Source organism: Solanum stenotomum, chromosome 9, assembly GCF_019186545.1.
Source record: "Solanum stenotomum isolate F172 chromosome 9, ASM1918654v1, whole genome shotgun sequence".
Classification (NCBI taxonomy): Eukaryota; Viridiplantae; Streptophyta; class Magnoliopsida; order Solanales; family Solanaceae; genus Solanum; species Solanum stenotomum.
In genome coordinates, this window is record NC_064290.1 from 11,170,006 (window position 1) to 11,184,912 (window position 14,907).

General features: G+C 30.9%; 1 protein-coding gene across 1 annotated transcript; it reads left to right on the forward strand.

The window, feature by feature from the left end:
- Window positions 1–6,507: 6,507 nt before the first annotated feature.
- On the forward strand, window positions 6,508–13,325 carry LOC125877013 (acetyl-CoA acetyltransferase, cytosolic 1-like). Its single transcript, XM_049558316.1, has 15 exons — window positions 6,508–6,640; window positions 7,518–7,579; window positions 8,615–8,713; window positions 8,823–8,996; window positions 9,114–9,219; window positions 9,811–9,949; window positions 10,402–10,479; window positions 10,588–10,653; window positions 11,043–11,128; window positions 11,621–11,720; window positions 11,867–11,977; window positions 12,057–12,098; window positions 12,354–12,440; window positions 12,585–12,690; window positions 13,112–13,325. Exons 2-14 carry the CDS (start codon window positions 7,543–7,545, stop codon window positions 12,672–12,674), a joined length of 1,215 nt encoding a protein of 404 aa, XP_049414273.1. The 5' UTR covers window positions 6,508–6,640; window positions 7,518–7,542; the 3' UTR covers window positions 12,675–12,690; window positions 13,112–13,325.
- The last annotated feature ends 1,582 nt before the right edge of the window (window positions 13,326–14,907 follow it).

Sequence of the window (14,907 nt, forward strand, 5' to 3'; positions counted from 1 at the left end):
CACTAGAGTGAATATAGTATGAACATATATTTTCATCTTCCCTCTTCATTGACTATGTATTGTTCCATATAATTTTTCTTTATGTCACAAGATATACTCCTTACTAGCTATATAAAAATAGATAAGAAAATAGTGATTGATCATAAAGTGATCTTAAATCAAATTAATGATTCTATAAATAATACTTTAAATTTTACTATTGAAAAAATTAAATATTTTATATCATGATACAACTTCTATAAGATACTATGCATGCGGCAGAAAAAAGGAGAAGACTACAATTCCACAATAATAGGATAGAAACTTAATTAAATGAAATATTTTTCACCATAAGTGATGTTATTCATATATTAAAATTAAATTATTCTACTGAAATATATATAACCATCATTCAAAATAACAACCGAGTACACTTTTTTTGGTAAAAATTACCTCTCTATGATAGCCTTACTCAAATATTAATTGAGTAATAATATTTTGTAAAAGATATGTTACATAAAAGATAAAATATTGAAATACTTATGGTAAACCTTATTAGTGTCATGCGCATACTAAATTTCAAGTATGAATATTTAAGACAAAATTTGTACTTAAATGATGTACATCATTTATGTTCATAACCTCAAGAGGAAAGGCTATTGATGACATTTTTTGAATGGACATTTTATTCTATTTTGTTGGTTAGATTTGTTTACAAAATTGAGTGAAGTAAGAAATAATATTATTAAAGAAATGTCTCTTTCTCTCATATTTAAACTTTTAATGTATTTTATGTTTTAATGATATCTAGTCATTTTGATCTCAAAATACAAATAACTCTATGACAATATATATTAATAATTTAAAAACACTTGTTCTATGTTCTTTCAATTATAATTATTTACTTAAAAGCTTTAATTTAGTAATATTAATTATATTTTACAACATCATATACTATGTATACCATACACACGTGCAACGCACGTACCGTGAAACTAGTACACATATATACAATAACATGTGATATTATACATTACTATACAAAAGAAAAAAAATAGACTTTGTCTTCTTCCTTAAATTTATGCATGTGATTCATCCAAAAACACATCTAAAACTACACCAAATCACCCAAAATTTATATTTCGACTTCTTAATATGTAATCGATCTTTTGCAAAAATAACAATTTGAAACGAAAGTTATTTGCGAAAATCCACATTTCAGATTTTGAAGCTTCAAGCTTTAATAAATGACTGTCGATGGCTCCAACGAAATGTCAATAGTACTTCACAACTTCAATAATGTATAGAGAAAATTTTTGTTGGGAGTACCACCCCCGAAATGGACCCTACAGTGCATGATCAAATTTAGTCGTGGCTCCAATGCAGACACTAAATGCTAAGTGGGAATATTATTTTTTTAAAAAAGAGAACTTCAATAACAGTGATAACCACTGAATAAATATGTAAACTTCTTCGTCATTATCTATCACTCGACTATATACATATATATATATGTGTGGGATCATTCATTTCACTCCAACACAAGTAAAATAAATAAATTAGTTTATTAATGTCCCTAACACAGCTGCAATATAGTCAGCTTTCATTATAGAAATCGCCAACGACTTTGCTATTAACGAATTTCTATAATAATAATAATAAATCATATTTGAGAAATTTAAAGATGGACAGAGAATAAAATTCGCGAAAATATATATAGTAGAGAGAGAATGTGTGTTTTGGGTGTGTAGAGAAAAGACGGGAAATAGAGATATTAATAAGTTAGTGACTAAAGTTATTAAAAAAATTGGCCCATTTTGGCAATGTACTTGGGTTAATTGTTAGTAAAAATTAGGCAAATAACATAGTATAAGAAAAAAATTATTTCCTTTCCCTACTCTTTCATTAATTACCAAAAATTCCTTTTTTTAGTGTTTTTCGGATACATAATATAGCAGTGTGGATACTTAATATAGCAACGCGGATACTTTAATTAATAACGGGCGGATACTTAAATTATTAAGTTGTTAGCAACACAGATACTTAATTAACAGGCGGATGCATAATATAACAGTGCGGATACTTTAATTAATAACGGGCGGATACTTAAATTATTAAGTTGTTAGCAGCACGAATACTTAATTAACGGGCGGATGCATAATATAGCAGTGCAGATACTTTAATTAATAACGGGCGGAATACTTAAACTAATAAAGTATTCGGTTAAGTTGAATTGGGGGAAAATAAGGGGTTTTTGTATTTTAGTAAAAGAATAGAGAAATATTGAGAATAGGTAACGAAGTGTTGTGTATTTAAGTAATTTTTCATAATTGTTATATTGTAATAGTATTTCTTCTTATTGCACACATTTCCACCTAGGACCTTCCTCCCAAAAAAATAAAAGTATAATGGCTTAAAATTATAATTGACCTAAGTACATTGTTAAGATGGCTAATTTCTTTAAAACTTAATTATTAACCTATTAATATCTTTATTTCCTATCTTTTCTCTACATATGCACCTATCTTTTTCAAGTGATCGTTTGTTGATTTACTTTATCACCATTTTTTTGGTAGATAATCAAAGGGATATTTAGGTATTTACTAATTTGCTATGTTGAATTGTCATCTATGTTTTTTTACTTTTTGGGAAATATACCATAAAGTACCATTCAAAATAAATAGAATAAAAACAAATAAATTTTTAGGTTGAGGCGCGAATATCACATTTTTAAAAGAGAAAATTTAACATAATAAACATAATAAGGTTCTATAGCTATAGTTTATATAGTTGCATTCTATAGCTATAGTTTCATTTGCTATGGAGGTTGCGTTTGTATATTTCGCTTGCAAATATACAAATAGGGTATATACACTATGTATTTATACATTTAGGAATTTTTTCAGAACTCTGTTTATATATTTCGCTTGAGAATATACAAACAGGGTAATTTATTGTGAATTTTTCATAAATCATATACAAATAGCTAGGGCAATCATATACAAATTCTGGATTTATACAATTAGAAACCGAATTATACAAAATTCTAATTTATGCAATCAGACGAATTACACAATTTTAGGCGAATTATGCAAATTAAACAAATAGCAAGATTTGGAGAAACTATAGCTACAAAGCACACTTTTCCAAAATAGTAGCTATATCATTTAATATCATTTAAATGTTTGTTATTCTGCACACTTTTTTCCTTTTTTAATAGAGATTCAAGTCCACTGCAATATAATTTAAATTGATCTAACAGTACTACTCTTGACTTATATTCTTCAGGATATAACAATCCAATAACGACATATAACTTAAACAATTTCGAATTAGTTAATGTATCTAAAGCTTCACCATAATAATACATTCCTTCAACATAAACTTGCTTTCTTTTCTATAGTGAATAAGCTAGAGACTTGAAATATCTTTGTCTCAATTCTCTCTTCACTACACTAACCTCAAAATATAGTATTTCTCAGCTTTCTTCTACAAATAATATCAAAATGTAAATAGTCATCTGAAAATTAGTGGGAGATAATGAGAAGAGCATGTCATTATAGTTGTAAAAATTATAAAAAATAATAATACCATTCTTCACTTTATGCCTATTAATTATCATGCACTTAATATTTTTATTTCTAATATTAAAATGCACACTAACATGAGACTCTTAAAGTGAACCTTTTTTTAAAAATCAGTTATCACTACTTATTCTTTACTCCCTTCCATTTGTTTGACTTATGACTAATGAGATTTGACATTTTTGATTTTTCTCCACTAAAGTAGTACTACTTTGTGTTAATATAACCGCACCATTATAATAAGTTGTGATGTTATTTACACTTGTGCTTGTATAAGTCAAAGAAATTTATTTTATTCATATGCACTAAGATGACCCTAGAAAAGTATAATATATGATGGGATGGAATATCTTATTTTGAAGAAGGGATAAAAGAATTTCAAGTTGAATGAGATACTCCCTTCATCTCTCTTTATTTGTTATAATTTTTTTTTAGAGTCAAACGATAAAATTTTTGATTAATATTTTACGATATTTTTTTCATCATATCGATTTGCAAAAAATTACACTTTATAGTATTTTTCGTACAATTTTTGGATATTTAAATTTTAAGTTTAAAATATTAATTTAATATAATCTAATTTATTTAAAAATTAGTCAAATTGACTTTCGAAAAACGTAATATGACAACTAAAAGGAGACGGAGGAAGGAAGATGAAATATATCATGAAATAAATTTATACCGTCAACCAATCACAATATATATTTTATCCCAAACTTAATTATGAAATATTTCACCTCATCCACGTATCAATCTATTCATAAGTGTATAACTCAGCACATTTAAATACAAAACAATAGGGAAAAAGCATAAGTTTATTTGAGCACTTAAAACACCAAAAACAAAATCAATAGATCAAATAATTTGTTTTCTTTAGTTCAAAATTAAATGCTATGTTATAATAGCATTATAGCAGCCCATTTAGACTGATTAAAGTCAACAAGGGCGCTCTAACTGTCTGTTGTGGGTTTGGCAGTGGTACATAACAATATCTGACACGTGAATTAAATAATATAAAACATTATCAAAACTATAGTTTATTTACATTATTTTCAAATTCCAACACCTTAATATAATTATATTAAATGAGTATTTTAGCAGACATCTCCCTAGAGTGGTTGGTACATCACTTACATATTCGATGTTTTCTGTGTGAGATTAACTATACATTTTTTAAATATTTTTTTTTTCTATCGGTGTTCGATTAAATTTAAATTTATATATTATAAAATATATTTTTTGATTTTAAGAGGATTTTTTTCAGATTTTAAATCTAACAAGGGAAAAATCCCAATCATCCCACTAAAATTCATATCGATGTCCGCCTCTGCAGCCTCCTATCACTAAAAACACCCCACCTACCAATTCTCCATCACTTTCACATCTCTATCATTATTTGTTAACTGAAATAACCTATATAAATTAAGTTTTTCTAATAAATAACATATATGAGTATTTGTTTTAAATTTTGATAATAATTTTTATTTTAAANTGTTATAATAGCATTATAGCAGCCCATTTAGACTGATTAAAGTCAACAAGGGCGCTCTAACTGTCTGTTGTGGGTTTGGCAGTGGTACATAACAATATTTGACACGTGAATTAAATAATATAAAACATTATCAAAACTATAGTTTATTTACATTATTTTCAAATTCCAACACCTTAATATAATTATATTAAATGAGTATTTTAGCAGACATCTCCCTAGAGTGGCTGGTACATCACTTACATATTCGATGTTTTCTGTGTGAAATTTATATATTATAAAATATATTTTTTTATTTTAAGAGGATTTTTTTTTCCAGATTTTAAATCTTTAATTAATAAGGGAAAAATCCCAATCATCCCACTAAAATTTATATCGATGTGAGTCTACTTAAGTTTTTTTTTCTTTCGATATTAAATATTCACATTATGATTTGATTAATTCTGAATTTACATTGAAAAGTTCTATATTAAGGATAAAATACTTTCTAACAAAAACAATTTCATATTCAAAGAGAGTATCTATAGAACTTTTCAATGTAAAATCAAATTTACTTACTGTAATGATCAACTAATATGAAACGAAAAGGAAATTCCCAAATGAAAAATCCCCTTCTTTGTCTTTGTGAAAGTATTTTGTGTTGGGTATAATTTTTTATTATTATTTTTGAGTCAATCATGGCAGAGTACCTTCCAAACTTCACGTGCAACTGTAACATTAACTCTGTACTGCACTTAAATTACAAACAGCACTTGGAAAATATTTCTCTCAGATTCCCTCAAAAATAAAATTTAGAAAAAATGTAAAAATGAAAAAAAAAAAAAACCTTCTATTTCGTTATAAAAAAAATTAAACAACAATTTGTTTGGTAGAGAGAAAAATATTATTGCAAAATATTTTTTGTTTTTTTTCTGGGAAACAAAATAATTTTTTAAAAATAAATAAATATATAATGTGGGAAGAAATAAATTTTATAACTGACACTCACCTTTAATATTTATTTCACATGTGTCCGCCTCTGCAGCCTCCTATCTCTAAAAACACCCCACCTACCAATTCTCCATCACTTTCACGTCTTTGTCATTATTTGTTAACTAAAATAATTTATATAAATTAAGTTTTTTCTAATAAATAACATATATGAGTATTTTTTTTAAAATTTTGATAATAATTTTTATTTTAAAAATATTTTAATAAATAGCATGACTGAACTATAATTAACTACATGCAAAAATTAGTTTTACAAAATTAGAACTATACGAAAACGATATAGATGAGCTAAACTTATAAGGAAAGCATAAATAAATTTTTTCTCAAAATTTAATGACATATTTAAGTTTTTTTCTCAAATTAAAATAATTTTAAAACTAATTAGTAGTAATAATTATTATAAAATATAAAACTACATATTTTTAAACCAAAAGTGAAATGGATGATGTGAGTCAATAAAGCCGGTCTAGGAACAGAATAGACCGGCCGGTCACCGGGTTATCTATAAATAGTCCTCTTCTTCCCTGTAAAATGCACATTCAGCTTTCACTCAGTTTCTTTGTGCTCTGCTCCATCGAAATCTCCTTCACCTTCTGAGGTATTTCAATTGATAATCACTCTACCAAACAGCATTTCTCTGTTTCCATCTCATTTTTTTTGTGTGTTGGATTTTACTTTCTAAATTCCATGCAAGTTCATGCTAGAAATTTGATTTTTTTTTCTAGTTTAGATCTGTGAGCGAATCAGGTGAGGCGTATATTGGTTTATGGATTTACAGTATTTAGTGAATCATTTGAGCATTTTCTAGATCGCATATTGTCACTGTTTCTGTTTCAATATTCATTTCCAATAGTCATTTGTTTGATGAGCGCTATTTCTCAAGTTTCATTTACGCCTGTTCGGTGCGAAGGAAATTGTTTTACATGAAAAATATTTTCCACGAAAAATGTTTTTCAGGAAAATAGCTGGGTTTCTTAGTAGTTTTTTGTGTAAAAAAATATTTTTCTTAAAAATTATTTGCTTCTAACTTAGACAAACACTGTGTGAGGTGGGTTAGGGGTAGAGGTGTGGGGTGGTGGGGATGAAGATGAGTTGTGTTGAGGGAGGGGAGGACCCAATCTAGGTGAAATGTTACTCGTGGAGCTTGTATCAAGGAATTAGAAAAAAAATATTATTTTAAGACAAATTCACATTTTTTGGCTTATAGTGTTTATCTAGTTTTCTTTCTCATTGAAATGACTTGATGGTGCTGATTAATCTATGAAAATATCTTTGGGAAAGATAGTATAGTAGATGTGTTGTAGTTGAGGGCTTAAGGCTAAGTTTTTCATTGCTCATGCTTTTTGCTTTGCTATGATTTGATATATACTATGAAATTTAGGTGATATTTGGGTCATACAATTTTTTTCTATTGGTGGTATTGTGATTTCTTTTGTTGATAGAAAGAGACCCCTGATTAGTTTTGAATGAAACAGACATCCATTTTCATACATATTCACAATGGCTCCAGCAGCAGCAGATACCATCAAGCCTAGAGGTAACAACTTATGCTCTCTTAGCACCTAGCCTAGAATCTTTATTGGATGTAAAGATAGCCAGTTGATTTGTTGATGCTTCCTGTATGAGCCAGCACTATGATCTATGCAAATTTGATTTTCATGGTGACCATTTATTAGTAGCAGGGGTGTTCTTTGGTCCCATGGCAATTCTCATGGAAAGAACAACCTTTTTATGCTTAAGCAAGAACTTAGTGTTTTGTCCATTTTTGTGTATGATTTTTTCATTAAAATTTTCAATTATAAAAAAGAATCATTAAAAAGTAGTTTTCTGTAGATGGACATTAGGAAATAAGCAGTTGCTTTCTATTTGGAGGATATTGTCTTTGTTAGATAAAGAGGAAAAATAATCTCTTTTATTTGTCTCGTATTTTCAACATTCCTAACAAACTGAAAGTGTGAGCATTTCCATAAGTCAGTCTTACCATGAGACACTGTTGAATCTGACTTTGGTTTTCGCTCATATATGTGGATTTCATTTGGAAAGTCTTGATTTTGTATGGTCAGTTGGATATTTGTTCACGAAATGCAAAAGCTTCAAATGCACATTGCAAGGTTAACTTGTAGTTTCAGTTACTTAAAACATAATCTCTAGTTGAAACCTTTAGAGTGGAATGCTCTTCTTACTGTTATTTTATGTAAAAGGGAGAGTCCAAAACTGGTAGCACATTTTTCTACTTTTCAAAACCATAAATTTTCTGCTGTTATTCCCACTACAAAAGACTCAGACAACCTACTGAGGCTCAGATGATTGATTGATATTGTCTACATTGTCAAAAACAGTATTTCATTGAGTTTGGCGTCTCTTATCCTTTCTTTTGATGTCTTTTATCAGATAAATTGGTGCAGTATAGTTGTATGTTGGTTTTTTCTAGATTTTGGTTTGCTATGTCGTGAAAAAGCTTTTCCAAACTGTGCTTTCTGATAATTGCTCATTATTTGTGCTTTGATGTGAACAGATGTTTTCATTGTTGGTGTTTGATAATTGCTCATTATTTGTGCTTTAATGTAAACAGATGTTTGCATTGTTGGTGTTGCCCGTACTCCAATGGGGAGCTTCCTTGGTTCTCTTTCCTCGTTGCCAGCTACAAAACTTGGATCAATAGCCATTGAGGGTAGGACTCTAGCTATTGCTGCATAGTTATTTCATCATAGAAAACCCAATTGACTGGCATTAATAATTTCATTGAGTTTCAATTAATCTGTCTGTTGGTTGAACTTTAGGTGCTCTTAAGAAAGCAAATGTTGATCCATCACTAGTAGAAGAAGTCTTCTTTGGAAATGTCCTCAGTGCAAACCTGGGACAGGCTCCGGCTAGGCAAGCCGCATTGGGTGCAGGACTACCCAATACGGTGGTTTGCACGACTGTGAACAAAGTTTGTGCATCTGGCTTGAAAGGTATGCACCTTCCTGTTGTATTTATTTCCTGGAGACATCTGTCCCCTTTAATAACTGTTATGAGAGTGAAAGAGGTATTTGTTTTTTGACAATATATAATTTTTTTTGGCTTTGCAGCAACTATGCTTGCAGCTCAAAGTATCCAGTTGGGCATCAATGAGGTGGTTGTGGCTGGTGGAATGGAAAGCATGTCCAATGTTCCCAAATATATTGCAGAAGCAAGGTTTGCGTTCTTCAAAAGTTGAACCACTGTGATAATACAATTTCTTTTAAGAATCCCCTCAGTCTCCCTTAGTAAAGAAGGATAGTGATACAAAATGATATGTTTTCGAGTCACACACTTTAGGAAGAGTGGTGTTGTTTTCTTGCGACTTTCCCAAGGCACATTTTATAATATGTCTACAACTTCGAACCTTTCTTTTTGTGCTTCAACAGTGTACATGTGCTGTTCCGAAATTGCAAGTTCTTAACATTCTTAATCAACAATTACAAAGCCAGCTCATATTCCTGTTAACCAGCTGTCATCACTTCTTATTATTCATGCTTCCACCTAAACCCGTTTATGATCTGTTCCTCATCAGCCATACATTTTTAGATCTCGCTCCGTTGAGTTTTATGATCTGTTCCCCATCAGACATAATTTTTTAGATCTCTCCCCACTGAGTTTTATATGGTTAATGTATTGTTCGGAGTACAGTAGACTTGTTTCGCTGGTCACTTCTATTTTTTTCCACTACAAAAGTTCTGATTAGTTAATATTGTTCTTCAATTCTGTTTTATCACTACCCTTCATTGATCAATGCCATAATCACAGGAAGGGATCTCGTCTTGGACATGATAGTCTAGTTGATGGAATGCTTAAAGATGGTTTGACTGATGTTTATAAGGATTGTGGTATGGGAGTTTGTGCAGAAACATGTGCTGCAAATCATAAAATTACAAGAGAGGAGCAGGTTTGTCTTTATATACATATTTGTTTTTCTTTAATTTGCATCGTGCTGCAAGTTTGGCTCTGACTTTAATTCCACATACCAAAGCTTTTTCTACTCTTGGTTTATCTAATTTATACTTACATACCAATTCCTCCTTATCTTTGTTTTTGGTTCTTTTGATGTTTAGTAAATGATACCACCATTTGTTGAAGCTTCTATGAGAAACAATAACGATTGGGATACATGTGGTCCGCTCTTTCCTAAGGCTGTGTCATTATTTCTATGCAAAGTTGAACCATTTTGATTTTCTATTCCCTGTTCCACTTGTTTGCCACACGCACATCTGGAAACCAAAGTGAATCATCATTCTGTTTTCTCTTAGTTTTCAGCTATCCGCTATGTAGATTTGCTGAAGTCTTCTATTTTCTGAAGCCTGAAGGAGTCAAGCACTTATGTCTCTCTTATATATGCAGGATGATTATGCAGTTCAGAGTTTTGAACGTGGAATTGCTGCTCAGGAAGCTGGTGCTTTCGCATGGGAGATTGTACCGGTAAAAGTTATTAGCACTTGGTCTCTAGATATTTTTTCATACTCAAATAAAGCAAGTTCTTTGCAGTTCGTTTATTTTACGGTTCTAATGAATTCTGATAATGCTCAGGTTGAGGTGCCTGGAGGAAGAGGAAAGCCATCCATTATTGTTGATAAGGATGACGGTCTAGGAAAGGTGAGTACATTAATATGACATTTTATTAGTCAAAGCAAAATTATTACCATACATGTATGGTCTCCTCTACTTCTTCTCTTGAAGCGCTCTTGGAGACTTAATTTTGCCACTCTCATACCTACTTCCCATATGGGAAGTAAAGTAGAATAGCTAGAAAATGAAGCTAAATGCAACTTCTAATCACTGTAGTTTCTTATTGAAGGGGATGAAGAGAATATTCTGACTAGTTATTTTGACCTTCATATTTGTGCCTTCCAAGTACTAAAAGGATTAGATATATGAATTTACTTCTTTGATACTTAAAAGATGTTATGATATAGGCACGTGCATTTATACTGCCTACAGTCTCCTGCCTTCATCACTCATAATTTCTGTGTTCTTCTTGCCAGTTTGATGGTGCAAAATTGAGAAAACTCCGACCAAGTTTTAAGGATAAAGATGGTACTGTTACTGCTGGTAACGCTTCTAGCATAAGGTTCGTGGACTTAATTTTCTACCATGTTCTGTATTTCTTGTTTTCACATGTTTAACAAGAACTTTTTGTTAACCTAACCAATAAATGCATTTCCTACTTCTACAATCTTGGTCAACTACTCTGAAATTTACTTGCACTAACTTTCTCTCTCTGGAAGTACTGCATCCCAAACAATAGCTGAAAAAGATTTGTTGAATACAGTTACAATTATATCTTAACATTTCTGGTTCATTTGTAAAAAGTATTTTTTTACACTTTGCGTCTATAGTGGGATCTAAGTTAGTTAGGTCATCGACTATGCTGTTTAAGAACATCTTTCACCTGAAATGTGAATAGTTCAGTGAAACATGATAAGAACTGGCTGTTGAAGTTGCTCCTTATTGTTCCCTATTGAAAAGTTGAAACAGGAAATCAGAATATGATAACTTCAAGAGATTCTTCGTTTTTCTTTTCCAATAAAATTTATTGACAAGAGAAATCTTTCATTTTCAGTGATGGTGCTGCTGCATTGGTCTTAGTAAGCGGAGAGAAGGCTATAAAACTAGGATTAAATGTTATTGGAAAGATCTCAGGTTACGCGGATGCTGCTCAGGTACTTTATATCTATGAATTTGAGAATAGAGTTTAGCCACTCCTTATGTAAGATTTTGGAGTACTAATGGTTATTACCTTTTTACTTTCCATATCTGGTGGTTAAACTTACGCTCTTGATGTTCTCATCTAAATTTAATCTTGCAGGAACCTGAATTATTCACAACTGCACCTGCTCTAGCAATTCCCAAAGCTATCAAAAGTGCTAGCTTAGAGGCTTCTCAAATTGATTACTATGAAATAAATGAAGCCTTTGCTGTATGCGCTCTTACCTACTTCTTTTGAACTAGCTTGTTTCATATGTGTGAGCACCCTCCTTAACAGACCTTGCTTGCAGGTGGTATCTCTTGCAAATCAAAAGCTGCTTGGTCTTAATCCAGTGAGTGCTCTATCTATCCTATATGCTTATTAATCTTGAGATGCAAAATTTGTTAATCTCTTTAGCTTTGACACTCTCAGTCGGGATATATTAACGAAAGAAAACTATTTTGGATTATATGCTTTATATGAAAATGGAACAAGGACAAGATCACATTAAGTCGTAACTTGGTCTGCGGTACTTTTATAGTGTGGAACAAGCACAGAATGATCCTGACAATGAACTGATGAAGTAACCTTTTGCTTGTTCACTCAGGAAAAAGTTAATGTACACGGTGGGGCTGTATCTTTGGGGCATCCTCTTGGATGCAGTGGAGCTCGTATATTGGTTACACTTCTCGGGGTACGTGCAACATTTGGGGTTTTAAATTCAACGATTGTAACTTCTAATGTCCTAATATGATCTTGTCTTCTGTTCATGAATATTGAGAATCTATCGTCCTTTGATGTTTGTTTCACATCTATTTTCCCACTGCAATGTTTGCAGGTGTTGAGACAGAAAAATGGCAAATATGGAGCTGCTGGTGTTTGCAATGGAGGAGGAGGTGCCTCAGCCCTTGTCCTAGAGCTTGTGTAATCCTCTTTTGTTTTTGGTAAGTCTGAAGATTGGGAACTCATTTGAGAATTTACTCTACCAATGTGATATTGCATGTATGCAGTCCTTGCATTTACTTGTATGGAATTCAGAGGTGCTCTTGATAGATTATTTCACTGGACAACAATGGTAAATCACAATTGGAATAGTATGTGAGAGTTGTTCAATGAGATGACCACAAAAGATGATAATTCCATTAAAATCTCGTTTCAGACTGTATCCTTCATCCTAGTGTTGTATAAGCTCATATGATTCATCAACTGGTATTTCCCCACCAGTAGTGGACCTGTTCATATGTTAACATAACAGTGTACATTTCTTTACTTGACGTATTAGATGGACTAAAGTTGAAGTTCTTTCAGCTGCATTGAGATCATTTCTGGGTTACCTTAGTGTATATATTTGCTTTTGTTTTGCAGGTTAGTGTTTCAGACTATTTATGATAGACGGTGCTTGCAACAGATTAGATCTGGCAGGGCGTCTTCAACCAGAGATGACTCTGCAACTTCGTTTTCTTTGTCTTCTTTCCTTTGTAATGTTAATTTAAGAAACTGTATTCTTCAAAAATAAATGAAAGGTGGTCAGGTTCTTCACGAAGTAAATGACAGATCTCCCTCCCCTCTCCGATTTCAACATTTTCGTTGGAATTTCTTCAAGCACTTCACTATTCTCATGTGTCCAGTGGGGATAGGAGATTGAGTTAGTAACTTCGAGATACTTCCCAGTGCACATTAGAAAGGTAGCGGCTGCAGGTTTTCCTGGATGTTTCGAATAAATTAAAAAAAACACTTCAGAGATCACTTGTTTTGTCAACCACTATATCGCTGCAAACATTGGTTAAGTGAAGTTGGTTAAGCCAATATAACCTTGTGTATTAGATTGGATTTGTCCATTTGAAGTGGATTTAGGAAATATGTCACGTGGAATATTAGAATTTAAAAGTTCGTAAAAACACAGAGATTTTTTCTTTTCTTGAAACAGCTAAAAAATAAGATTTTGAATTTGAATATGTTGTGCACTTCTATTCATATAATTTAACAAAGTTTATCAATTATCAAACCAATGTAAGGGCCATTATTTACTTGTTAACTTTGGGACGTACTAATACATACGTGTTCATAATTAACCATTGTGTGGTCAGAAAGTTGAATCTAACATCTTGCAAACTTGTTCAGTATTGACTTGACATATTTTTTTAAGAAACAATGAATAAATGACAATTTTATTACTATATCAATCTTTAAATATAATTTAATGTTTTGAAAAATGACTATAGTTGATAAGAAGTGTAAATTAGAAACTAAGTGATAAATTATCTCTTAATTCTTCAAACTGAATAAGTAAAACATTGGCATGTATTTCTAGTATAGTGAACAAGTAAAAGTGGACGGATCAACAAATATATTTGCTTTTTTCAAGACATTTGTTAATGACTTATGAGGAGTCAAAATTTTCATTGAAGGGACTCAAATATGAACAAACATCTGCTAACTACTATATATACATAAAAAATAATTTTAACCATGTACAAATAATATTATTTTACATCAATTAAAGATAACTACTATATATACATAAAAAATAATTTTAACCATATACAAATAATATAATTTTACATCAATTAAAGAAAATTTCGAATGAACCCTCTCAAATCTACCTAGCTCCGCCCCTCCAACAAGGCCTTAAATAACTTATTTCAATGTTCAAATAAACAATATTATAACGACCCTTTGTACACTATTTTGGAATTATCAATGAAAATAGCGGCTAGTGTATAGAAGCATAGGAATAAAAACCATAATTTTAGCCAGCTAAGTATGAGATGTCCATAGAAATACACAAGCATCATCATATATGTAGTGTATGACACAGAATTACAGATTTAAATAACAAATTTCTATGTCATAGTTTTTTGAAGTAATAAATCAAAGTGTTAAATTACTCCAAGAAAGTGGTAACAAAAAACAAGAGGATCCAGTTGTAAAGAGATCAATTAATTCCATAAAACTATTATGGCCTATGATCAACTTGTACTATATATATTTTGAGCCACACTATAATCACTAGCTTAGCCTCAACTATTGTTTTCCAGCTATGCAATCTTTATGGGGGTTTCCAACGCAAATTTGTAGTTTTGTATCGGAGTTTTAAAATAACGATAAAATTATTTTGTATATTCATGAGTGATGAATTTAAACTACAAAATTAACTAGTG

Excerpts from the sequence above, each read along its gene's own strand:
- LOC125877013 (XM_049558316.1), top strand. The coding sequence starts at position 7,543 with ATGGCTCCAGCAGCAGCAGATACCATCAAGCCTAGAG. Across the intron at positions 9,220-9,810 it reads AAATATATTGCAGAAGCAAG|GAAGGGATCTCGTCTTGGAC; the intron begins GTTTGCGTTCTT and ends CCATAATCACAG. Across the intron at positions 11,978-12,056 it reads AAATAAATGAAGCCTTTGCT|GTGGTATCTCTTGCAAATCA; the intron begins GTATGCGCTCTT and ends CCTTGCTTGCAG.